Raw genomic sequence first — 26,256 nt, 5'->3', positions numbered from 1 at the left:
TCCGGCCAAAATTTCTGGTGACGACCCAGTCACCCGGTTGGAGCCGATGTCCAGGACCCTCTGTCTGCGCCGGCAGTGCTTCAAAGACCTGTTGATGAATTAACCTCAGTTTAGCAGTCAGATCATGAAGATAATCAATTAACATTGGGTACTCAAGACTGTCGAAGGACCTGGGTCTAGGGGCCCCCCAAATGTTTGCAGGGCGGCCGAACACAATCTCATATGGGCTAAGCCCTACTCGAGAGTGTACAGTCACCCTGGTCGACAAGAGAGCCAGAGGCAAGGCAACAGGCCATGACAAACCAGTCGTAGCCTGAATCTTTGCAAGTTTCAATTTTAGAGTACCATTGTACCCTTCAACCAAACCTGCTGACTGGGGATGATTGGCGCTGTGGAATTTTTGTGTGATTCCAAGGCCCTTACACACACTCTTCATCACACTCCCCACAAACTCACTTCCGTTATCAGACCATACAATTTGTGGCATTCCATACCGAGGAAAGTATTCCTTCAGTAGGACTTTTGCTGTGGACAGGGCAGTATTGTCTTTGAGAGAATAGGCTTCAATCCATCTGGAGAATGCGCAAACCACAACTAAAACGTACTTCAGGTTATTACATCGCTCCATATGGATGAAGTCCAATTGGATAACCTCAAAGGGACATGTAGGAGGAGCAAAGTGGCCAGGTGGGGTAGGAGTGCCCTTGCCAGGATTGTACATCATACATACCATGCAATTCTTAACCACTCTCTCAGCACACTTAGCGATACCATCATTCTTCCATACAGGGGACAGCAACTTGCAGATACCTTTCGCGCTAATATGTGACAAGCCGTGCGCCATAGTCACAACAGCTAGCACATATGCATCCGGCAACATCCACTTCTGATTTTCCGACAAATCAATCCAACATCGGTGCGCATCTAACTTTCCTGTGCTCTCCTTCCACTTAGTCTTTTCAGTTTCGGTGGCCTCATTCTGAATCGCTTTCACGCTCTCAACAGTGTCCTCACACATACCAGTTTCCGTAGGCCACCTTACCGAACTAGTCACATACATTCTAGTTGCAAGGTTTCTAGCTGTTTCTTTAGCAATCTCATCCGCAAACGCATTACCACGACCAACATCATCCGTCATCTTACGGTGCGCACTGCATTTAATAATCGCCACCTGCTTGGGCAATGTAAGTGCGTCCAAAAGATCGTTCACGAGCTGTCCGTGTTGGATCTTTGTGCCATGCGATGTCATAAAGCCTCTCTCTCGCCACAATCGACCAAAGCTATGTGCAACGCCAAAAGCATATTGGCTATCAGTAAAAACATTCACTCGCTTTCCCTTCGACAAAACACACGCTCTCGTCAACGCAATCAACTCCGCCGCCTGCGCAGAATTCTGATTCAATCTCGCAGTTTCCACAACCGTACTCAGCGTTACCAAAGCATACGCAGTCGTCACATCACCATTCGGCAACTTAAAACACGAACCATCCACATACAAAGTACCATCGGGATCTGCCAATGGAGTGTTTTTTAGGTCAACACGACCCTTCGTTTCTTCCTCAGTTAGTAAATAACAATCATGTGGTGGTACGTCGTCTAATTCCATATTAGTTGGCAACAACGTCGCCGGGTTTAGGACATTACAGCGCTTTATTTGAATATGACTTGCCAAAAGCGTCAACTCGTAACCGGACAACCTTGCGCTCGTCAAGTGTTGGGTTTTTGTACGATTTAAGAGAGTGTCAACTGCATGTGGAACCATCACCGTAAGCATATTATCCATGACCAATCCTGCAGATTGTCGGATGGACACCGCAGCCGCCGCTGTCGCTCTTAGACAACTCGGCAAAGCTCTAGCTACTGGGTCCAAAGTTGAGGAAAAATATGCACATGGACGCTGCTTACCGCCAAATTGTTGCGTCAAAACACTCAACGCACAACCCTCTCTCTCGTGAACGTATAGTGTAAACGGCTTACTGTAGTCAGGAGTACCTAGCACAGGAGCCGAACACAACGCATCACGCAATTCAGAAAAACTTTTCTGACACTCTTCTGTCCATGGCAAAGGAGTTGGAACGTCCTTGCACGTGAGGGCTACCAATGGCTTCGCTAGCAATGAAAAATTTGGAATCCATTGCCTGCAGTATGACGTGATACCTAAAAAGGCACGCACATCTCTCTGAGTCGTTGGCACAGTCATTCGAGCGATCGCTGCAATTCTCTCTGGGATCAACCTTCTTCCCTCCTTTGACAATAAGTGACCTAGATAGGTTACTTCTTGGCAACAATATTGCAGTTTGGAAGGTGACACCTTGTGATGTAAGTCACAGAGATGCTGTAACAGCGATACCGTAGCAGTTTTGCAGATATCTTTTGTGTCCGCAGCCACCAACAAGTCATCAACATATTGGATCAAGGCCGCACCAGCCGGTAACACAAACGCGTCAAGTTGACTCTTCAGGGCTTGGCTGTATATTGATGGACTCTCACAGTAGCCCTGAGGAGCGGGTTTAAAACTAAAGCTGCGACCTCCTAATGAGAAGCCGAATAGATCTCTGCTTTCCTCAGCAATCGGAATGCTAAAGAAAGCATTCTTCAGATCGATCACTGAGAACCAAGAAGCAGATGCTGGAATCAGAGTCAGTAAAGCCGTAATGTCAGGCACCACAGGAAACTGAGGGATCACGATTTTGTTCACCTCCCGTAAATCAATAACAAAATGGTAAACAGGAGGCTTTGATGGATCAGTGCGTTTCAAGATAGGTAACACAGGACTATTACACACGTTTCCCCGAGTCTCCTCGATAACATCTTTCTCGATCAAGTCATAGATGATCGCTAACAACGCTCGTTCTCCATCAAGGGAGATACGATACTGGGGAATACGTGGCAATCGCACATTCGATTTCAGCTGAACAACATAAGGAGAGATGTCAAGCAGGCCCACGTCATTGGGACCTGTTGCCCACAAAGATGCAGGAAGAGAACTTAATTCCGGTGGGAGCTTATCAGATGACAAGTACATGGGAGAGATCACTCTCTGACCCAACGTAAGCTCCACTCCCGCAGGAGAACAGTACAAAGTCGTATATAACCGTTTCAGCAAATCCAGGCCCAAAAGAATTTCACCACAACCAGTAGTCAAAATCAAAGGAGCTTTCAGCTCACGAGGCCCAATTGTAAGGGGCAAAGGGCTAGAGACCGGATTGCTAACAGGGGCGCCAGAGAATCCAACGGAAACATTCGTTAAGCCAGACAAAGGTGCGCCAGGGAGTTTCGAATGCATGATGGAACTTTTCGCTGCACCAGTGTCCAACAGAAAAGGCTCAACTACGCCCGATGTGGCAACTGCGACGTAAGGCCCTCTCTGATCAACCGGAACTGATACTACTCCCTCTCTTTGTCCGCGGCTGTCCTAGTAATTACCGTCATCAATACCCTGCTCGATATAAAAATCGTCCACATGGTACTGTGCGGATCTACCTGACGATGAACCACGCTGATCAAAACAATTATTGGAATCAGATGAATTGTTAGAACGCTCATTTTGATTCTGAGTAACACCACGACCTCTACCTCGCGAAGCCTGTTGAGGACCACTACGACCTCCTCTAGATGAACCACCATTATTTCGGTCGCGCAAAACCGGACAATCAAACTTCAAATGACCCTCACCTCTACAGTAGGCGCATTGATTGTATTCAAGCATAGATCTCTGCGAAGAAGAGTCATTCCGCGACTGTGACCTGGCCGATTGCGATTGCGATCTATTCCGCTGTTGCGAATCATTTTGATTTGAGCGAGGAGGATACGCTTGCTGTAACAGAACTTTTGTTTTGAGATCTTTCGTCTTATTATCCGCACGATCATTTTCTTCCTTCTCCCTGTTTTCATAACATTGAGCCGTGGCCAATATCTGAGCAGAGGTAGAAACAGCCCACGAACTCTCTGAATTTTTCAATTTGTTGCTAAGGTCAGGCAACAAATTTGATACAAATTTATCTACAAACAGCCTCTGACCTCCCTCAGTGCTCATATCCTGACCACTGTGATCGATGAATGCCTCCTCAAATCTCGTAAAGAAATCGGAGACACTCTCGTCCTTCTTTTGCTTACAGGCAGACAGTTTATCCCAGTTAACTTTCATTGCTGGCATAAGTGTCTTCATAGTGTAATAATTCTTTGAGGCAAAGCCGTAATTAACTGCTCAGGCTTAGCCCCACCAACCTGCAATCTGTCAGCCGCTGTAAGTGCCGCCCAATCTCCACCTAACTCTGCTGCATGATCTTCGTGACGTATTTTCGCCCAAACCGGTTGAGGTACTACGTTGCCGAACAACATGTCGATGTCGGCAAGATTCATGATCGTAGCATCCACTAATTGGGACAACTCTTTATAGTACCCTGCAGGATTTTTGCGGGGGTCAGGCAAAGATTGCTTCACCTGCAAGACTTCCGATCGCTTCCATGGGAGGTGTATCCAAACTCTCTGGAAGTGTGGAGGAATAGCAGGATTAGCAGCGGCATCACCTGGCATCCACACTGGTGGAACTTCACGCATGGGATACTGACCAGGCGTTGCCATCCATTCCTCAGATTCATCTTTAAACAATGCTCGAGGTATCACAGTGGGACGAAAGAATAGAAGATGTTCTATAGCACGTCGAACATTGCTACCCACAATCATACCGCTCGAAAACTGAAGCTGAAGTTCAGTTACGTCGATCGGTACTTCGTTTACCTCATCATTTGATATCGCTTCACGTAGAAATTTGCACATTTCATCAAACACAAATCTCTGTGTGGACACATTGAATTGAGAGAAAGTCTCAAAGATTATGCGCGGGGGTTTTTTAAGGGGATACCTAATCCAATTACGCGCCATCCTGATTAACGTATCACGTTCCCTACCACCAGGAAGCTGACTTCGTCGTTGGGGAACATCAGAAACCTCGGACCCAAGAAGCGGTCCAAAAGGAGAGTAAAGATTAGCAACAGCATTAGGAATGCGTCTTCGAACAGACGGAGAAGAGGAGAAAAGTACAGGGGCAACAACATGAGGGCTAAATACAGAAGCAGCGGGAGCAGTAGCAGTAGCCACAAGAGCAGACGTAGCGGGGACAGTAGACTGAGGAGGTATAGGCAGTGGACCAGTAGGAACAGGAGCAGGTAGAGGAATAGGAACAGGAGGATTCGCAAGAACAGGACCAGCGACAGGCTGACCAGCAGCTGCCGGAACAACAGGTTGAGGAACAGGGGGAACCACAGGCGCTGTGGTATCCTGCGCATATGGAGGTGGCGACTTCAGTAGATAGGACAACAAAGGGTCCTCTACTGCTTCCTCTCCCTTCTTATCAGTACCCGATGGTAGAGCGGGATAGCACTTAGCCACTGTCATACATTGTAATCTATCAAAAACTTCCTTTTCCTTCTCGTCTTTGTCTCGCTGAAACTGCTCTGCATTTCTCATTGTCGTAACGATACCTTCTCTCTTATTACGTCTAAGCTGTTTGATTTCTTTCTGATTGGCTCTTTACGCCATAACCGAAAGGAATCGAACATGGCCGGCCTTGCTTTCTTTTGAAACAATGTAGCTTCGAGATTATCCAAAATTGGGGTTTCAAAACTACCATGAGGTGGCCAACTAAGGACACCGTCATCTTTAGTGTAGCGGACCCAGCAATCATTAAATGTGATAGGACCCACACCATGGCGACTATATAACTCATAGCATAAACTGGAGTTCCAACTGGAGGTTTCGGACATGAGTCCTCCAATCGGGAATCCGCACCACAACCTCTAAAGCAGCTAAACAAAGTACTACGGCCAGGCATCGTGCACACTAACCAAGTTTCACAAACGTCAAGGGTTATTGGATTATGATGTCCTCGCAAAAATGCAAAACCCTCGGTTTTTGGCGACTGCAATCGTCAAATAGAACAACTAAGAACAAAATACGAAGAACCACAAATGCAATGGAACCATGCAACAACTAAGCACCAACAACAACTAAAAGGCTCTGGGAGCGACCCACAAATACTTAACTGAAAGGGCAATGGCGTCACCAGGAAGGCCCGTCAATCGTCTCGCTGTACAAAGGTCTACGCCAGGCGCCAAAACAGGTCGACAGTCAGGGCATCAGTCTGCCGCAGCCGTCAGGAGGCGGGGGATCTTCGCGGGAAAAGTCTTCGGGCCACTTGTTTCGACAACAGGATCGATGAAGCAGGGTGCACCTTCCCTCGGAGATTTCACACGAAGCTCACGATCGTCGGGCTTTGGACCGGTACCGCTGATGTCGCCCTACGTTGGGCGCCAACTGAAGGACTGGGCTTTTGTAAGGCCCAGCGGTGCCAGGGGACAACACCTGAAACCTTCGTGGGTTACCTGTTCCGGCGTACAAATGACAGAGACACGGGACACTTCCTTCGGCGTCAAAGATCGAGGTTTATTTACTGCAGGGAACACAGAAGTCACAAGAAGTACAGCAAGTGTAGGTTCTAGGAGACTGCTTCAAATTGCAACTGTGGATCGCTCCTTTTATACAGATTTTTGTCATAGAACAACATGACAAACAAAGGATTACAACCCAGTTCCCACAGTAAATTTCATAGGGGGTCGCTTTCATGTATTCAGAGTCCCGGAACATAATTACAGTAGCATCGCCGGTTCCCAACTGTAAAAGTACATCTTCCCACCATTAGTGCATTCCATTCCTTCTGTAAACGAGTTAAGGAAGAGTCAGAAACAGGTGCAAGGGAAGACAAAGATAGTCAGCAGATTGAAAAGAGTGTAAGGGGGTGATATCGGAAACACGATTGCAGGATCAAAGGAGACATGCCTAATGAATGCACGGCTGAAACAATAAACCGGCACGGCAAGATGAGCCTCGAGCGGGGCCATCTGCCTTTGCAGTGTCATCCCCCTCGTCATAAAGACACCCTCAAAGGAACACGTGTCTTCCGCAAGAGTTTGGGAATCCCAGGGTCACGAAGCGGACAGTGTCCGTTCGCTGGCTACTTGAGGGCAAGAAACAAAATGGATGCCATATCTAAAATGGAACCCGTGGGTTCAGATGAAGAAACCCACGAAACAGACGAACGGTTTAGGTCAGCTTAGCGAAAACGCGTACACCCACTAAACTTGTCATTTGCGGTTCATAGATACCAAACTCGTCCATATTCGAGCGAGTCGAAAACACCACTTACAATTGTCACGGAACCTCACCCCAGAGGTGGGGAGACCGGGCGAGGGGTGGGAGTGCACTCACCGCGCTATCGATGCAGCCTCGGGGAACTCGTCTAAACGGTGTCAGGGCAGAGGATAAAAACAGCATCCGGGCAGCCTGGCAGTAGGGGGACCGCCGCCAGAAACAGGAAAAGACGGCACTCGGAGGGCAGGAGAGGTATAAGTACCTCTCCCCCTCCCCCCCTCTTCCCGGAAGTGACATCACAGGGGGACCCACTCGGGTACCCCAAAAACTGCAACGCTGGCAAATGTGCCATCTTGTGGCACTAAGGGTGGCTGCCCTCTTAGGAGGGCCCCCTGCGTCAGCCCGGGGCAGCCTATCATTGCTCCCAGCAAGTGTGTTCACCATCAGTCGGTGGCCACTAAGTGTGCACCACAGGGGGGTCCGTGGAGGCAGCCCGGGCTAGCTCCGTGTGCAGGCTGTTGCCTCCTAGTAGGTCCCACTCGCCCTAGAGAGGAAAAAGAAAAAATCACTGACCCAGGCTACCCCCAGCATCTCCAGCATCATCAGCATATCTATAAACACTTCTCCTTCTGGACTGGACCAGCCACCAGTGACCAATGAAGCCTGACACCACCCACCCAGCAACCAGGTATTGCGCAAGCATTTTAGGGGCTGGGGTGTTGATTGTCTTCTTGTGTGGGGGTAAGCGGAAGTCGCAGAAGCTGGGGGCTGTAAACAAGCCGTGTTTAGCGCCACTGCTCTCCTACCACCCTAGCCAGCAAACAAGCCAGCAATGAGTCAGCAAAGGAACCTCCCCCACCTTGCCCTCCTGCCCCATTACACTGCAAAATACCGAAATGAGGTAGCACAGTGGTACAGTGCAATGATTTAAGCTGAGAGGTGGGAATGTCTGACCTCTGAGCCCCCCGAGCCCCACGCTGAGGAGTGGGCTAAGCAAAGAAGAAAGCAAGCAAAGGAGCAAAGAAGCAAGAAGCAGAGAAAAATCCAAACAACTATATCACCCGGAAAGCCGTAGCAGCCTTAGCAAGGTGGTTCATACAAACTGTGGACTAACTGCGTACTGAGGAACCGGGCGGATAAGATAAAGGCAGTAATAGTGCTCCTTCAACACAGACAGTCAGAAGATGGGGCCAAAAAAGAAGGACATTGGCCATGCAACAACGACCTCAAAGGGGAAAGATAGCCTGCAGCCACCTACCAAAAGGATCACAAGGAGCACGACTCGGCCCCTGAACTCTAATAAAACTCTATCAGCCGACTCGCAAAGGGGCTTAACTCTGCACTACTTTCAAAAAAGTGGGAGCCCTAGTACTACACACGCTATATTATTCAGGGATGTCAAATGGACAATTCTCAGGTCATCAGTCCTGACATGCCAATACATCAGATAATTTGTGACACAAAAGAGCTTGGAATGGTCTACCATCGCCATCCCCACGCCCCTAAAAGAGGTAGTCCTCAAGCCCGGCATGTTGGCTCCCTTCTTGCCATCGAGGCATCCACTGGGGACAACATATCCACACTTGAAGAAAAGGCGCTTGACTCCTCAATCAACTGGTATCAGGAGGAAACAGTGATAAAGGAGGAACACGCGCCAGTGACAGTGGCACAGATACATCGGTCTGAGAATCACGAACAGGAAGGCCGGAACATCGAGCCTATTATATCACCCCCTCCAACAGTCTCAAATGTTGCAATTGCTCTTTCACCACTGCCAATATTCCTTTAGAATATCCAGTGGCCGCGGACTTTACTGCCTCTTTTCTCCAGTAACTGGGGCAAAAGATTGAAAGAACTCTGGAGCTAACCCCAAAATTGCTGGGGCTATTAGCGCTCCGATGGGAGCCTCCATAGGACACCATGCCGAACCTTAATCAATCAAACAACAACGTTAATGAAGACCCACAAATCATGCTCTCCATCCATCGTCCCCTTTGGTTTTGCTTTGTTCGCCCTAAGTTGGCAGGGTATGCCCAGACGTGGGTCCCTTGCTCACTTTGCTACTGGATTCAAGCTAGCCTCGCTGATGACGGCTGATTAGCCAGAAACCGGTCCCAGGATGCTTGTTTCCAGTACATGGAAGACATGGCTTGGCAGTTCGGGCTGGACTTTTTCCATGAGGCACAGGGTCAGACTGATTTTCATATAGCCATGTCTGAACTGGGGTGGCGGAGTGAGCTAAAGAATGATGATGGATTAAACCCAGATCAGTTGTCTGGGGGTGAGTGCTTGCAATGTTCAACAATCTGTCCATCGTCCCCTTTGGTTTTGCTCAGATGAAATCAACAGCTCAATAAGCTCCATTAGCAGAGCACTACTGTGGCAATCATCAAAGATGGAGGTCCAAATTGACCTCCTGCAATCAACAGCAATCCGTCTAGTCAATCTAACCACCAGGGTGGAAGACCTGGAAAACAGAATTTGCCTAGCACTCATTGACAAGTGGGCCTCTCTTCCTGATGTTCTAGCAGAGATTGCTGAGACTGTCAGAGGAAGCAGGGGCTCATCGACGTCCAGCACAACAGATGGATGGGTGGTCATAAACAAATATCATTCTAACCTAAGGAGGCAGCTCCATTAAGCCTGAAGCCAACAGATGGAGACTTACAGATTCAAGCGCGAGGACCAGGGAACCCCGTTAAAGGGCGCGATGTCCCTCCAGACGAACACAGGATGAAGGGGAGGGAATGCGACGTCCTGCCAATATGTACTCACGATCTTGGCGCCCCAAGCTCAATAGACATGCCAGAAGACCCCTATCTAGGAGAGCAAAAAAAGCTGAAGAACCAAATAAAAAAATTCAAAATACAACAGAGACGATCGCAGACACTGAATTTAAACGATTCCCCTTCACAAAGCGAAAAAACTAAAAGACAGCGTCATCCAGTAATCACAGGCAAGCTGGGCGGCAAGTTGGATGCCTCGTCTGGCCTCACACAGGGAGACCATCAAGACCCGACAGTAAAACAAAGACAATCTACTGTGAGAATGCCCATGATTCCTGACAGACCAAGCTCTCCTCCAGAACACGAAATAGCAGGTGGAACATCTCTTACGCCTTTGGACAAAAGTGCCCAGGGAAGGACAGCTATTTCACAACCAATCATGGAAGTTTCACTGCATTCTCAGTCAGGCACTGCAATGCAGATAAGTGCATGGAGCACACATAAAGGGAAAACCAGCAAGCAAGCAGGCAATACCCCTAAACACCCTGTGAGCACAAGCCTTTTGCTATGAGAGGAAGCTTGTCCCCCCAGCAATAGCAGTTGCTTTCGCTATAGACTTGATGAAGAATACTGTGCTTCAGAGGTTTCACTCTCCGACTTCAAGAGTGTTATCTGTTTCAAATATCGAAGGCGGTCCCTAAATATAGGGGTCGACCCTCTGAGCACAACAGTGAAATTTGCATATGCGACTGATAACACAGGCATTTTTTCCTTTCTTTACACATGTTTTTACACACAGGCATATAATCATGATAGACTGATATGATACTCATTCGCTGAACCTCTCTTTTGATTGAATAGTGTTTTCAAACAGTCAAACAATGTGATGAATGACGATACCTTGTTTTATAATGATTTAATGTGGAACTCATTTTATTTATCATTTTGATTTAACCTAGATTCCCCTGAAGAAGTGCACACACAGTGCATGAAATGCTTTGGGATTTGATCTCTAATCAGTTTGAATAATGTTGGAATAATGTAATTAAAAAAAACAACATTGATGACTATATATGAATTTAATTCATGAATCAACGAGCTAAATAAAAGAATAAGTTGACAACGAACAATTGTGATATCATTTTTGATTGAAAAACGTATTTAATTATTTTTCAATCGCATTTCACCGTTGTGTTCAGAGGGTCAATCCCTATATTTAGGGACCGCCTTCGACATTTGAATCAGATATAGACTCCACAACCATCATTCATGAGGTGGCTCTTACCCCGAGATATCATATTACGGGACAGCATGACATCTTGAACAGGAGTAATACTATACGTCTCTTAAAACATCTAGCCACCCTGGAACAAATCCGAACGGAAGTTCTGGTTTGGGTCAGATTTATGAGACTCCAAGGGACACTAATGGGGAATCCACCAAGGTGGGTCTGCAGCAAAAGAGTCTCCAACAAGCAGTTCTGGACGAATCGTGACAGCTTGCTCAGTGGGGCATAGATGTCCAGCTGCCGCCACAACCCAAATATCCACATATCCTAGCAGAGAATATTGGGGCTACAGACACTTGGTCCGTGTTGCGTGGGACCAACAGCCATGGGGCCCATGGTAGCAGTTGGACTGGCTTCAATGCTCCAACGGGAATTAAGATTTAATTCCTAAATAATCAGCAGGCCGTCCACTCAAGAAACCTTGTTTCAGATCAAACAGGAATTTCAGGAATGAGGCTGCATTATTCCTAACAGCTGTGGCACTCGGTGTAGCCGAGCTGAGCCTTGGGGAACAAACAAACCTAAGTAAGCAGCAACTTACCATAATCTCCTGGAACATTGCAGGGATCAGTAAAATCACAAAAGGGAATAAATTGAAGGCGTTCCTAGAGAAGGGCGACATATTATGCTTCCAAGAGACATGGGCTCTGTCTGCCACCCATTAGCAGGGTACTACGAACATCACATAGCAGCAACCAAAAGGAAAATCTTCGGTCGTCCATCGGGCGGATTGTCAGTCTTTATGAAACATGTCTGTAGACTTGTGGTCACAGGGATCCAATCTACCACCCCAGGAATACAAGTCCTATTAATTGGAGGCCTGAACTTAAATCCAGACCAGCTCCGCCTCCTGCTAATAAATTGCTACATCAATTCAGCTCAGACTACCAGGAAAGACTATATGTACTCGTTGACACGATCTCTTGAAGATTTACTAGGTAAATACAAATCGCGTCAGGCAATCATAGTAGGGGACTTCAATCTGAGGGACTTAGATAAAGTAAAACCTTCTCCCCGGAGCATGGGATGGCCAGAACCCCTCTACGATCTCTTCAATAATCATAAGTTAAATTCAAATCACGTATTAATGGAACCATGTTTAACAGCTTGGCGCCCAAAACCAACTTTTCGTAACATCTCGACTATTGACTACATCTTAGTTTGCAAGACAATCACAGACAGACTAAACGACTTTGAAGTTGAGGATAGGGCTGCAAGTGATCATAGGCCCCTGAGATCTGTGATTCAACTAGAAGTACCGACAGCCACCATCTTTCAACCAATAGGGGAGTCGAGAGGGGGGGAAAGGTATAAAGTCCTCTGGAGGATAAAATGGTCCAAAAACATAGGAGTGAAGATGCAAGCTTGCCTGGACTTGAAGAAGGAAGGCTCTTCACTGCCCCAAACAACTTCAGTAAAGGATTGGCAGAATATCGTTGAAGACCTCCAATTAAACCTGGGAAACCCCAAACCCCAACGCCCATATACTAACGAAATGTCAATAGCAGTAAGCAAGGCCCTCCAAAAGTTATAGTCGAAGGCAAACATGCACTCCACAAGGCCATAGAAGCAAGGAAGAAAGGGTGCAGAGCAGCTACAGGCTCATCGGTTACAGCACAAAGGGCAGCCCTAAGAAAGAAACAATGGGAGCATAAAAATGAATATATAGAGAATGAATGGCTCAAAGTGTTCTCCCTGCTAAAGGTCAAGAATAACTCCCGGCAGTGGAGGCACATCAACCAGCTGAGTAGTCGAGGAGCCATAGGAGAAAATGGGGTGGTGGAGCAGGATTGGATAAAGCATGTCACACAACTATACTTGCCTGCCTCCTCCAATAAAGGCAGCCCCGAAGCGAGGTGTTGGGGAGTGGAGCGGAGCTGTTTAAACAGCACTAATATCTAAGATTGGTGAATCCTTTGCGAAAATGTTCCACCAGACCACTGGGGAAGATCAACCCTGTAGGAAACCAGTTTTTATCAACACCAACATGGTGATCACGACCTTCAAGAAAATGAGGAACAACGGAGCCCCAGGGCCGAATGGATTAGTAGCACCTGTATTCAAAACAGTGCCGGACTTCAGGGCAGCAATCCTAACTCCACTCTTCATTAATATCTTTTCCACAACAAAGACACCAGAATCTTGGAGGGGCTTTATACACATCCCTATCTTCAAAAAAGGCGATCGCCTGAAGGCATCAAACTACAGGCTTATCGCCCTTCTCGACCTTGAAGCAAAGACCTATGCTAGACTTCTTCTGAAGCAACTGGAGTCCTGGGTACAAGAAAAAGGCATCATCCCCTTATACCAGTCCGGCTTCAGGTCATAGTCTTTGACTTTGGACAACATTATAGCACTAGCTCATTTATCAGCTCAGGCGGTGAAGAAGAAAAGCCTACCATTGTTCTGCTGTTTCATTGATTACAGCACTGCTTTTAACAAAGTTAACCTCACAAGGCTATGGTGGAAACTAGACAACTGGGGAATACCATCCAAATTACTGAATGCAATAAGATCACTATACGTGAATACCTGGATGTGGTTTAAAAAATCTCAGACACAGTGACCCCAAAAATTGCCACAAACAACGAGCTCAAACAGGGCTGCATGTTGGCTCCCATCCTTTTTAACTTGTACACTGCTGATCTGGGAGCTGCCTTGCAAGATGACAACTTAGTCCCTCCTAGACTGGGTAGTGTGAGGCTACCAGTATTACAATATGTTGATGATACAACAATAATGGACCACAATAAAGTGGGCATTCAACGAGCCCTGCATGTGTTGGGTCGATACAACAAGGCATACTCCCTGATGGTCAACCAGGGGATATCGCTTCAAAAAGCAAGCACTATGGCGCTTGGGGGATCTACAAATAGGCACAGTGGAGCGCTACAAATATTTGGGGTTTGACTCTCAGAGCGGGCTGATGCAAATATTCACTTGAAATATCTGAACCTCAAGGCTAGGAACGTCACACATATGCTAGAAAAGATGAGCCAACATCTGCTGAGACCCACAGCAGCCCCATCACTGACTGCATTAAAAGCAAAACTGCTTCCAGCAATCAGGTATGGTCGCATGGCCTTCCCAGGATCACTAGATGTCTTTTTGAACCAAGCCCATGCCAAAGCGTATAAATCAGTCCTGCTTGCTTGCTCCCAGGGCCGCCAGGAAATCAAGGCTGATTTTGGAACTTGGTCTTGAGAAGCCAGACCTGACTTGCCAGAGGGACCTTATAAAGTTATACCTAAGGACCCTGAAGGCACCAGCTGACTCCTTAAGATACCAACTGAAAACCGTCTTTGAGGAGTTAGGAACAGTTTGAAATATTAAACTGGGCCTCGGTATCAATACTCTGAAGGTAAAGGCAGCTAGTCTGCGACTTCGGGAAATTCCGCTTACAACCTGGAAGAGAGCAGTAAACAAGCAAGTTCGAGAAACATCCTTTGCACAAGACACCAAAGCCCTCCGCTCTAGCTCCAACTTAGAGCAAATGAACAAATCTTACATGCCGGGGAAAACCCAACTCTATCTTAGTGACGCCCTGACACCGCAAATCCGTAGTAAAATCCTTTTTCTGAGCTTAATAACGCTACGTTTAACTGACTTCAATCCAACATGGGCACGTATGGGGGAAAACAGAGACTGCAGGCTGTGCTCCTTTAGGAATGAGTCTTGGTTGCATCCCCTGTGCTGTTGCCCCAAACTAAACAAAGACCACAGACGCCTTCTCCACCTGATTTGTTTTGCCATTGGGCAAAAACCTCCAAAGAGGCCTCGACCATATGCTTTTCCAAATGGACGACAATTATTTTAGCGAGAATGGGGAAATTTACGCATCCGATTAGGATCGCCTTAAAGGAGTCACAAGATTGCAACTTTGTTCTTGCAATGGACATGAGGAATGATGCCGAAGCGATTAGGGCGGCCCCGGAGAGGCACTAAGGGGTACCACCATGCTTCCCGGAACTTTTGAATCCGACCATTTTAACGTTTTTATGAATGGTTATAAGCATACATGAAATATGAATAACATTGGGGTTTGCACTTTGCACCTAAACTGTTTTCTACTGTAATGATTTTAATTAATCGATCAGTTACTAAAAATTCAATTATTAATGTGTAATCAGTTCTTTCAGGAAATGCTGATTTCTAAGATCTTGGTGATTGTCACATATTTTTATTGTCCTGGCTGCATGCGTTTTGCAGCAGGGTGTCTGTCCTGGTCACTGCACTTTTTAGGTCCTACACTGCTGCAAAACATGTTTATGTATCAAACAGCCAGGTATTGCCTGACTTTTTGTGCTATGATGGTTGAGATAAGAATCAGCAGCCGCTACTAGGCGGTGACACATTCTGGAGCTGCCTTCGAATATTTCTTCTGGTGTTATTACTATTTTGTTTCTAGTTGAACTAGGTATCTGTGCTACCAAACAAACAGAGAGGGGCATTGCCAGATATTTCCATCCATCCACTAGAGATGCACGGCTCCCTTACCATCCATATCCCCAAAAATTTTTTATCAGAGATATTTGCTCACTTGGTGCATGGGCTCCTCTGACTCCCTTCAAAGAATCCATCTACCAGGCATAGACCAAATGAAGCATCACCTCAGCACTTAAGTCTTCTGTGGATGTGGTAACATATGACCTGGAATGTATATGGACCACTGGGAGTTGGCAAAGGTTTGCATGGGTGGTTGGCGTTTTAAAGGAACTTAGCTGGCACGCCCAGTTCAATCGGCATGACCAACCTAGGTTCCCTTTCTGTAACACTGGCACCAAAATTGTGTGTTGGCCTGTTTTGATTCTGGTGCACTGATGTTAATAGAGCCCTGGGTTTTAAATTAACTCAATGAATGATGTTTTTGCCTTTATAGGCAGTGTTAATATGGATGATGGAAGAAAATGCAAAACAAAATCGTATCAAAATATAATTATGCTCAAAATACCTTATCACGTAAATGTCCTGCAATTTTGAACACTAATCAGGTTAATTTTTTTTTCTTAGAGCTGTTCAGACAATTGGCGCTAATGAACATAAACCAAACCAGAAAGAGTTTCAGAAGATGAAGAGGGAGTGGAAAATGGCCAAAATCGCTCTTATCGTCATCCTCTTATACGTTGTCTCCTGGTCTCCATATTCCGCAGTGGCATTAATGGCGTTTGCAGGGTAAGCATTGACATCATGTGCCGGGTGCTTTGGGACGCATAAGGGGTTGGAGAGCGCTTTGAAAAAATGCCATACAGATGGTTTCTTTCGGTTCGAAAATCGAGAGGAACTCACATTTTCGTTTTTTTTTTTTTTAAATCTTTTTATTGAAAGTTTTTACTATTACATACAGGGCACGGCAATATTACTAACGAAAATACATCACATTGAGAGAAAAAAGCAAATAAAGCAACAACAATAATAATAAAAGGAGCAACACCCAATTGAAAAAAAATGATCAGAAATATCAGTCCAGGTTCTGAAAACATAAAACTAATCAAGCAAAGTTTCCATTCTATAATATTTCCGTAAATTCACTTGTATACAGTTAAATCCTAATTATTCATCTACCTGTCTTATTTTTTTTTTTTTTAATTATTTTATTGTCTCTCAGAATATTACCATAATAGCAATTGATACCTTATATGTTGTCCTAAATCACCCGAGTTTTACTCACATCTAGCTTTTATTCTATTTCACCCTCCTTCCATCGTGTAATGGGACCCCATATTAGCTTACCCAACTTCCTTCCCCTTTTCCCTTTCCGTGCATAGATCTCTTTCTCCACATTATATGTTGTTATTAATTTGGCCAACCAATTATGAAAAGTGGGCGGAATAGGGTCGATCCATGCAGAGGCTATGCATAATCTCATAACTGATAATGCTACAAATAAAAATTCCCTCCCGCTTGATAATTGTTCATCCTCCATATTTACTCCTAATAATATAGTTCTGGGAGTTAACACAATTTCAGTTCCTAAAATATTGTTTATAAAGCCTTCAATATCTTTTTTAAGTGAATATAGATGAGGGCACGTTGCAAATACATGTTTTAGATCAGCTTCCAGACTTCCACACCTATAACACCTAATACCCACAGTACCTCCCCATTGTGCTATTTTTGCAGGGGTATAATATAAATGATACAACGTTTTATAATGTTGCGCCTGCAAAGGTGCCGAGCATAACAGAGAATATCCCTTTTACCAAAGCTTTCCCCGCTGATGTTAAGATTGTCTTTCCATTTTTCATTCCATTTTTCATAATCATCTTGTTTTGATTTTATCAATTCAGCATAAAACCTCTTGATAGTGCAATCTTCCCCTAATTGAACCACTTCCATAATAGGATCGCGCCTAAAACCCAAAGCACCTCCCTTTTTATTCAAAAGGAAACTCCTAATTTGTAGGTATTTAAAAAATTACCTGGTGTCTAGCTTAAATCTAGCCTTTAATTCTGAGAATTGAAAAACCCACTGTTCCCCCATTACATCCCCTATACTACTAATTCCCTTGTTTTCCCACTCAATAAATGTGGAACCCGAGAAAATCTCCTGTGGAAGATTTGGGTTATGTGAAAATCTGGTGTACACATTATATTTCCCCAAGCCTATTTTTTTAACAAAACTTTTCCAAATTGTACATGCTGCTATGAGCGTCTTAAACTTTGTCCTCTTGAAATAACTAGCCTCTGTAAACTTCAAAAACACATTCTGCGCTTCTATTCCCAAGGTTAGTCCATAAATTGCCAATGTTCCAAATTTGCTCCGACCTTCTGACTCTGCCCCTTCAGCAAGGCAGTCATATTTTAAAGAGCTGCTGCCCAATAATAAAGCTTTAATTCTGGTACTCCCCAGCCTCCCCTCTCTCTCGGAAGTGTCATGAATCTGAGGGCTCTTCTAGTTTTCCCCTTTGCCCAAATGAATCTATTAATTATGCACTCTAATTTTTTTAATAATTTGACATCGAATAACAAAGGTATAGCTCTAAATAAATATAAAATTTTTGGGAGAACCAGCATTTTTATTATATTCGTCCGCCCCACAATTGACACGTGCAAGTTGTCCCACCTGTCCAGGTCTTTCTCTACTTTCTTAATTAAGGGGGTAATATTCTTCTCTACTAACAAATCCAAGTCTGCCAAGATAACTACCCCTAAGTATGTACCTGCCTGCGTCACTCGATTATCTGTACAGGTAGTATAAGAGTTTTTAATTATCTGTGTTTTAGATGTATTTAATTTATAACCCGATATCTTTCCAAATTTCATCGCCTCAGTTTCCAGATGTTCTATAGATTCAGTAGGATTAGGAGTGATTACAGCAATATCGTCAGCTTAGGCTAAGATTTTACAATGCCCGATAAGTGTTGTTAGAGGTATGATCATCTCAGACGCCTCTATTCTACGGATTAGTGGGTCCATATATATAGCAAACAAAAGCGGTGAACAAGGGCACAAAAAAAAGATTTGCTTCGAAAATGTCAGTTCCGAGAGAGGAACTGACATTTTCGAAGCAAATCTTTTTTTTATGTTAGCCTCCAAATTTGAATGACGCTGAAGTCCTTTTTGGATTGAGTGAGGATGTACTACACGTCAATTTCCCCATAGAGGGGTCGTTTTCATACTTAGTGGAGTAATGTGCCTGCACTGTTGGAAATTCATTTTGTTTCCGAGTTGAAGCAAGCCAGGATACTGCTCTGCACCGCTAGCAGGAGAGGCTCAGTTGTGATTAACCCTCCAATCCCTCTGCAATGTCCATCCTTGTGTGTGGCAGCCCAAATGTACAAAACTGTTTTGCAGTCGTAAAACCTGCAAACTGAAAAAAACAGCCTTTGCGGTCGTAAAACACCAAGTCGCAATCTGCAAAGCCCTTTGCCTGTACCAGTGATCATTGAAAGGGATGTGGCGTGAAACCTGCCGGCAATTCCCAACATTTTTTCAAAATGTTCTTGAGCATTATTCCCTATGCCTTAAAAATGTAACTTCATTGTGCCTATGCCAGTACTGGCTACCCTCTTTTGATAAGAATTACATACAATATTCCATTACCAAAATGTTGCCATTGATACTGTTCGTATACGCTCAATTGAATAATGCACAGTATCAAGAGAGGCAATGAGCAACATGTGGGGGAACCATCGCTGACTACTTTCCGACTTGTAAAGAACAGTTTGTGATTCTTTGTGAACTGGAAGGGAAAGAGGCATCAAAGGGGCATCCCCAACTCTTTCTGAATTGCAGTGCTGGGAATCAACGGTTAGCAACTGCAGTTGCAAACCATTGACCTGAAGCGAGTGAAAAGTGGAAGCTGCCACTTCATGCATGCGGACTGTTGGTATTTTATGGAGCAGACAGCGGTCCAGGGAACACAACGGCATCCAATAAATTGAATCCTTTTTTGCAGGGCACAAGTCCGAAAAAAAATAAGTGGGGGGACGCTGTCACCGAAAGTGACTTCACAACAGGAAGTGACATCACGAAAGGAGGCTCCGATCTCGTCCCAGAGGCACCAAAAAGGTGAAGTCCAACTGTTTGGCAGGGGGGACGGCGTCCACCCTGTAAATTAAGTGGGGGGACGCCCTCCACCCGCGTGGTACCCCGACTCGAGCCCTGCTTTTTTTTAACAAAGCCCTTGTCCCCTGAGGATGTATCTCAAACACAAAGCTGGGATTCTGTTAATGCAAATGCATCATCCTGTTCAATAAGTTTAGTAAGCTCAATCATCTTCATTAATATAACGAGACCGCATTCTGCAGACTTGATCATTTTGGACGGCAGGAGAGTTGTACATCCGTCAGAGTACAAAATTGTGGTAGAATCACAAAGTAGTCACTGTGTAAATGATAATGACTGTTTTGTTATATGACCTTAGTATACTGTCCCCACATTATTTTCCCACTCAAGGGCATCCGTTAGGAGAGTTTACTGTGGAATTAAACCACAGTAGAGATCTTATTTACTTTTGGAGTTTCAGTACTATTGCATATGCTTGGCCCACACCATCAACTAATATTGACAAAGAGAGACACAAAAAATCCATAAATAATGAATAAGATCTGGGAACGAACGACATACCAGCCTCTGTTAAAAAAAAAAACTGAATCGAAGCTATGGGGCCTAGTTATTCGAACTATTATAACATTTCAAAAAAGTTATAACAAAGGCAACAATAACACAACGCTGGAGAAAGTCTCCATGTCAACCGGATGGGCAAAAAGCAAACACAAAAAATTATAGTTATGAGCCTGATGAATAGTTTAGGTAAAATATTTGTGAAATACCTCATGGGCGTCGTTATGTGTTGGGGGGTGGGGGGGGGGGGGATTGTATCCTCCTGAAACAACAAATTAGGTTCAAAAGAAATAATTCAGTTACTGAATGCTGTATTTTGTTGCACATGCTGACCGAAATTAACACTAGGTAAAAAAGTTAACTTATATCGAGCATATATCGACCTTACTACAGCTTTGGACCTGATTGACAGAGGACGTTTATTGCCTCAAATGACTTAGTGGGGAATCGCAAGAGCGTTATTAGCCTAATGTCAAACTTGATTGCATTAGGGTGGTCTTACCCCCAACTTTTTTCCTTCCTCCTCCACTGTTTCTGACCTTGTTTTTGCTGGCCTTAGGACTCTGAGTGCACTACCACTACTAACCAGTGCTAAAGTGCATGTACTTTCTCCCTAAAACATTGTAATATTAGCTTTTCCTCAATTGACATATTTAATTTACTTATAAGTCCCTAGTAAAGTGCACTACATTAGCTCAGGACCTGTAAATTAAAAGCTACTAGTGGGTTTGCAGCACTTGTTGTGCCACCCACTTAAGTAGCCCTCTAACCATGGCTCTGGCCTGTCAATGCACAGCTTATGTGTGCAGTTTACACTGCCATTTCGATCTGCAAGATAAACGGGCCAGGCCCAAATCTTCCCTTTTTATACATATAAGTCACCTGGACAACCCACGTCTGGGCATACCCTTCCCACTTGGGCGACAAATGCAAAAAGATCAGATGATGGACAGGGCAAAAAAATGATGGATTTAAACCAGATCTGTAACTAGGGTTGAATGTTTGATATGTTCAGCATTCCGTCCATCATCTTTCTGTGTTGCTATAGTCACCCTAAGTGCGAAGGGTATGCCCAGACATGAGTCCCGTGCTCACTGTGACACTGGATTCAAGCTAACCTGTCTGATGAGAGGTGGTACCTCGGAACCGGTCCCAGGGCAGTTATTTCGGTTCCAGGAAGGACCTGGCTTGACAGTTTGAACTGGACTGTTCCCATGGGGAGCAGGGTCAAAACTGATTCACATATGGCTGGGTCCAAATTGGGTGGCATAGTGAGCAAAAAACAGATCTGTGACGGTGTGAATGTTTGACAATGTTCAGCATTCCCACCATCATCTTTTTGTGTTGCACTGAACAACTCAGAGGGCAGGGTTCTGTGTAATTCAAAGACAGGACATGAACTTTTAAGTTTTACGTGTCCTAGTAGTGAAAAAGTCACAAGTTAGTTTTTCACTACTGCAAGGCATATATCCCATTTGACATTGGGAGTACCATATTCTATTTTATAAGTGTAATTCCTAATTGCGAAGAGATAGGCTTCAAAATTAGTGTCTCTGGAATCACAATTTAAAATCACAACTTATGGTGAAATCAGATTTTAAATTGAAATTCTGAAAATCCTACATTAGAAAGTTGCCATTTTCGTACTTAAGCCATGTGGCACCAGCTGCCTGTCTCTGATCACATGTCTGGGGTGGGTGACAGTTGAGTTTTGTGTTTTCCCCCTAGACAGCCACACACAATGGGAGGTTAGGTGTGACTTGATGAGCTAGCCTGGCAGGATGGGAGGGAGGAGCTAGACCAAGCCTCATTTACACCAAAATAGGCTGTGTCCTGTCCGTACACACAACGGGTTGCACACCCCCATAATGATTCTGGAGCCAGGGCAGGAAGGGAGGACCTCTGTGCACTTCAAAGGCTTGTCTTTGAAGTCTCCCTCATTTCAAAGGCACAACTGGGTAAAAGTACTGGACCTCAGATACCACCACTTCATTACACTTCTTAACCTGTCACGCCTCCGCGAGGAAGATGGACCGATGTGCTGCCAAAGTAGTGTCACTCCACTGGACTGCTGCTTTGCTTGACTCCTACCTTTTTGTGCTGCTCAGCTGCCTGTTGTTCTCCTGCCTCTGTGAGAAGGACTGGACCTGCATCACTGGAACCCAGTGTGATTCCAATGACTAGCTGGTTGACCTCCTGATCTGAAGTCTCAGGGGCATAAAAGGCTTCCAACCACCCTTCTTCAGCAACTGCTACAGCAGAACCCACACATCTTCTGATGAACAGTTGCTGCGCAGATCAAAACTGGCGCATCACCTCTGTTGTGTGGATCTACTTCGGAGCATCCCCTGCGTTGCATGGATCAGCAATCACGCATAGATGCCGCTATGTGGACTAGAACCGGTACATCACGTCTGCTGTGTGGATCAGACCCGAATCATCATGTTTGGAACCTCCAGTGTGCAACATTCTCCCTGGCTCAAGGTCTTCGCATTCCCTTCAATGGATGCCTCAACGGAGTCAACACATTGCCGCTGCTGCACGGATCAGGATCAGCACATCGCCACTGCTGTATGGATTAACACTAACACATTGTTTCGGCTACTCCCCACATCATTGAAGCAATAAGGATTAAGGTACTTTTGTTCAATGGTCCTCATTGGGTCTCTATATCCGGCCCTCTGGTCCATCGTGGTCAGCCTGAACTTTTGACTTTCTTCTGGTGCGCCTCGACTAAATATAAAAAATAAGCAGTTATTGTTTTTGGGAAACAACACTTACAACGCAACTTTTACAACGCACTACCTTTACAACAAAACTTTTACACCGCAACATCCATTAAAACGCATGCCATTACAACACAACCATTACAACGCATGTCACTACAACGCATACCACTACAACGCATACCTTTACAACACAGTCATTACAATTCATACCATTACAACGCATACCTACACTATCCAACACTTACCCTACTGTTGCACCCCCTGGAGTTAGAATAGTAATTTTAACCCCTACACTATCCAACACTTACCCTACTGTTGCACCCCCTGGAGTTAGAATAGTAATTTTTACCCCTACACTATCCAATACTTACCACACATGCAATGTAATGGTATGCGTTGTAAATGTAGTATGCGTTGTAGTGGAATGCGTTGTAAAGGTAGTTTCAAAGATTTTGTTGTAATGGCATGCGTTGTAATGGAATGCGTTGTAATGGATGCTGCGGTGTAAAAAATGCGTTGTAAAGGTATGCGTTGTAAAAGTATGCGTTGTAACGACATACATCCATTGTTTTTAAGCACTACTTTACTGTTTACTCTTTAAAAATGTATATCTTAAGTTCAACTAATTGAATTTTTGTACTTTAGGTCTTGTTTTACTCATCCTTTCTTTCTAATGTGGTGTGGAATATTTTTTGTGCAGTTTTTTCATTGTTTTACTTTTTGAAGTGTTGTAGAAATGCGTTATACATTGCCTCTAAGTTAAGCCTGACTGCTATGTTCCAAGCTACCAGAGGGTGAGCATGTTTTAATATAGGGTTTTCCTGCTTCTTTAGATATCTAGGACTTTGGCTTCTGATTGACTAGGGTTCATACCCCAGTCAACGAATAACCCAATTACTACCATTGGTTATCAGCGATGAGGATTAGATGTGTGTTTGTGCAGTGCCATACAATGATTTGGTGTACACTACTTTTCCACATCCAAAAATCAATTCAAATTTTAAATTCTCCCTAATTGGCATTTCTTTTCTTTCTCCACATTCATTTCTCTGGCTGCTGGTTGGCTTTGCTCAACGGCTTTGCCAGGAGATTGAGCTACCTGCCAAGAGTGCCACCAAGAGGGTGGATTTACAAAAGGCGCTGAGGGCCTGGGAAGCAGCTCACTCCTAGGAGAATGACCACACAGCTGAGGATGATGGATTTGGGGAGCGTAAGAATGGTTCTTTTGAGGAACCACTTGCAGTGGCTGAGGGTGAAACCCCTGTTTTTGAGCTCCCCGTCAGGGCAGGAAGCAGTGTCTCCTCCCACAGCCTTTCCTTAGAGGGGCTGGCAGAGAGAATAGAGGAGAGGGAATTCAAACTGCAGCTGGCCTAATTAAAATTGGAGGTGAGAAAGTTGGCCATGGAGGTTAAAAGGTGGACAAGAACTTGGAAGTGAAAAAAGTGTTGTTGGCTCAGGACAGGAGCTTAAAGGAGCTGGATATCAAGTCCAGACAGGTGGATTCTAGCAGTTATGGTGCCCTTAGTACTTGAAGGAGAGCAAAGGGTTCACATATCTAAGGATTTGGTGCCAAGTTATGTGGTGGAAGATGACATTGATAATGGGTTTTCTGCTTATAAATTTCAACTGAAGGTTCACAGGGTTCCTGAGGAGCACTGGAGGGGGTGGTCTGTGGAAACACATGCCTAATGTGGGTAGGGACACACTTCTAACATTAGAGGTTGGAGACCAAACCAAGTATACCCCCATGAAGACAATTTTAATTGTCAAGTTTAGGCTGACCTATGAGAAGTATCGCCAAAGATTCAGGGACATCCAGAAGCTCCCCAATCAATCCTGGGAAGATTTTGTGGACTACTCCAATAAGGACTTGAATAGTTGGGTGCGAGGTAGCAAGGTTAATGATTATGTTGGGTGGTACAATTTAATCATTAGAGATCGCATGCTCAGTACCCATTTACAGAGTTGCACTAGCATTGAGTTGACAGTAAGTTGACTTTCCCCAAGAAGCTTACTGCGGAGGCAGACCTCTGTGCTAGCACCAGAGTGTCCAAAAAGGTATCCAAACAAAGGTGGTAAGGGTTCCAACAAGAAGAAAGGGAGGGGAGAAAAACTTAAAAATAGACAGTTCTCAAAAGGCCACCAAAATAATTGTCAAGGGAGTAGTGGTAACCAGTCCTAGTCTGATACTAAGAAGAAGGAATTCTTTGACAAGCTGACATGGAGGTTTGTACCCTTATGTACTGAGTACAGCAAATATGGGCACTCCAAGGCTGACTCCAAATGTCCCAAGAGGGAACAGCCCCCTCTGGTGGCAGACTCCTGGGTTGGCAAGTGTAGCGCTCGGGAGGAGGTAGTTCCAGTGAGCTTTGAGGTGCATACAGATGTGACCCTAGTTTCTATGAGAAATAAAGAGATAGTGCCAAAAGCTCATATGCCTGCGAATACAAGTTTAGGCATCAATGGGCAATGGGTGGAGGCTCTGCAAGACACAGGGGCCAGTATGACTACTGTCAAAAGCCAGCTGGTGTCTGCAGGGCAGGTCCTTCTGAACACATTCCACCAAGTCAAAGTCACCGACAATCGTGAGAGCCATACACCGGTGGCTCTGGTTCCTTTTGAGTGGGGTGGGGGGTCTCAGGTTCACTGAGAGTTACTGTGAGCACTACCATGCCTGTAGATTGTTAGGCAATGACCTAGAGCATACTGACTGACCGGGAGGTAGAGCTCAGGTCACACCTGGAGATGATGGAATTCCCTGAGTGAGTGTGTATGACCACATGGCCCACGACTGCCTATGAAGGAGGTTAAGGGCGCCTGCAACAATGACCAAGACAGCTGCCTAGGAGAGGGGCAAGGGGTGTGGGAAACAGCCCCTGAAGTTCCTATGGAGGAGGCTGAAGGGGTCCTTGAGGAGGAGGCCACCAAGCAAACATGGCCGAACATTTCCATCCTAGGGGACCTACCAGAGCTTGCTAGCTAGCAAGATAATAGTGGGCCCACAAGAGAAGAATTCTGCAAAGTGCAGAACGTGTGTGTCCTACTCTTGAGAGCTTGGGGCAGCAGGCCTCATCCCATGCAGCATGTGAAGGCTCTGGGTCTCACCTAATCTACTGGGAGAATGATCTCTTCTATTGCGAATCCTATGGGTCCCTGTATCTGGACTGCGCTCCATCATAGTTGGCCTGAACTTTTGACTTTGTCCGGGCCAGAGTGACCAGATATCTCAAATAAGCGCTTATTGCTTCTAAGCATTATTTTATAGTTTATTCTTTAAAATCTCAAAGCTCAATTTCAAT

General features: G+C 45.1%; 1 protein-coding gene across 1 annotated transcript in view; it reads left to right on the top strand.

The window, feature by feature from the left end:
• Nucleotides 1-26,256, top strand: part of OPN4 (opsin 4) — a 944,045-nt gene that overhangs the window by 596,381 nt on the left and 321,408 nt on the right. The window contains exon 6 of the mRNA XM_086920132.1: nt 16,174-16,335. Coding sequence (XP_086776258.1) covers nt 16,174-16,335 — 162 coding nt within the window. The remainder of the gene's footprint in view (nt 1-16,173; nt 16,336-26,256) is intronic.

The sequence above is a fragment of the Lissotriton vulgaris genome, chromosome 5 (genome assembly GCF_964263255.1).
Source record: "Lissotriton vulgaris chromosome 5, aLisVul1.2, whole genome shotgun sequence".
In the NCBI taxonomy this organism is placed as follows: domain Eukaryota; kingdom Metazoa; phylum Chordata; class Amphibia; order Caudata; family Salamandridae; genus Lissotriton; species Lissotriton vulgaris.
This window is presented reverse-complemented; position numbering and strand designations above follow the sequence as displayed.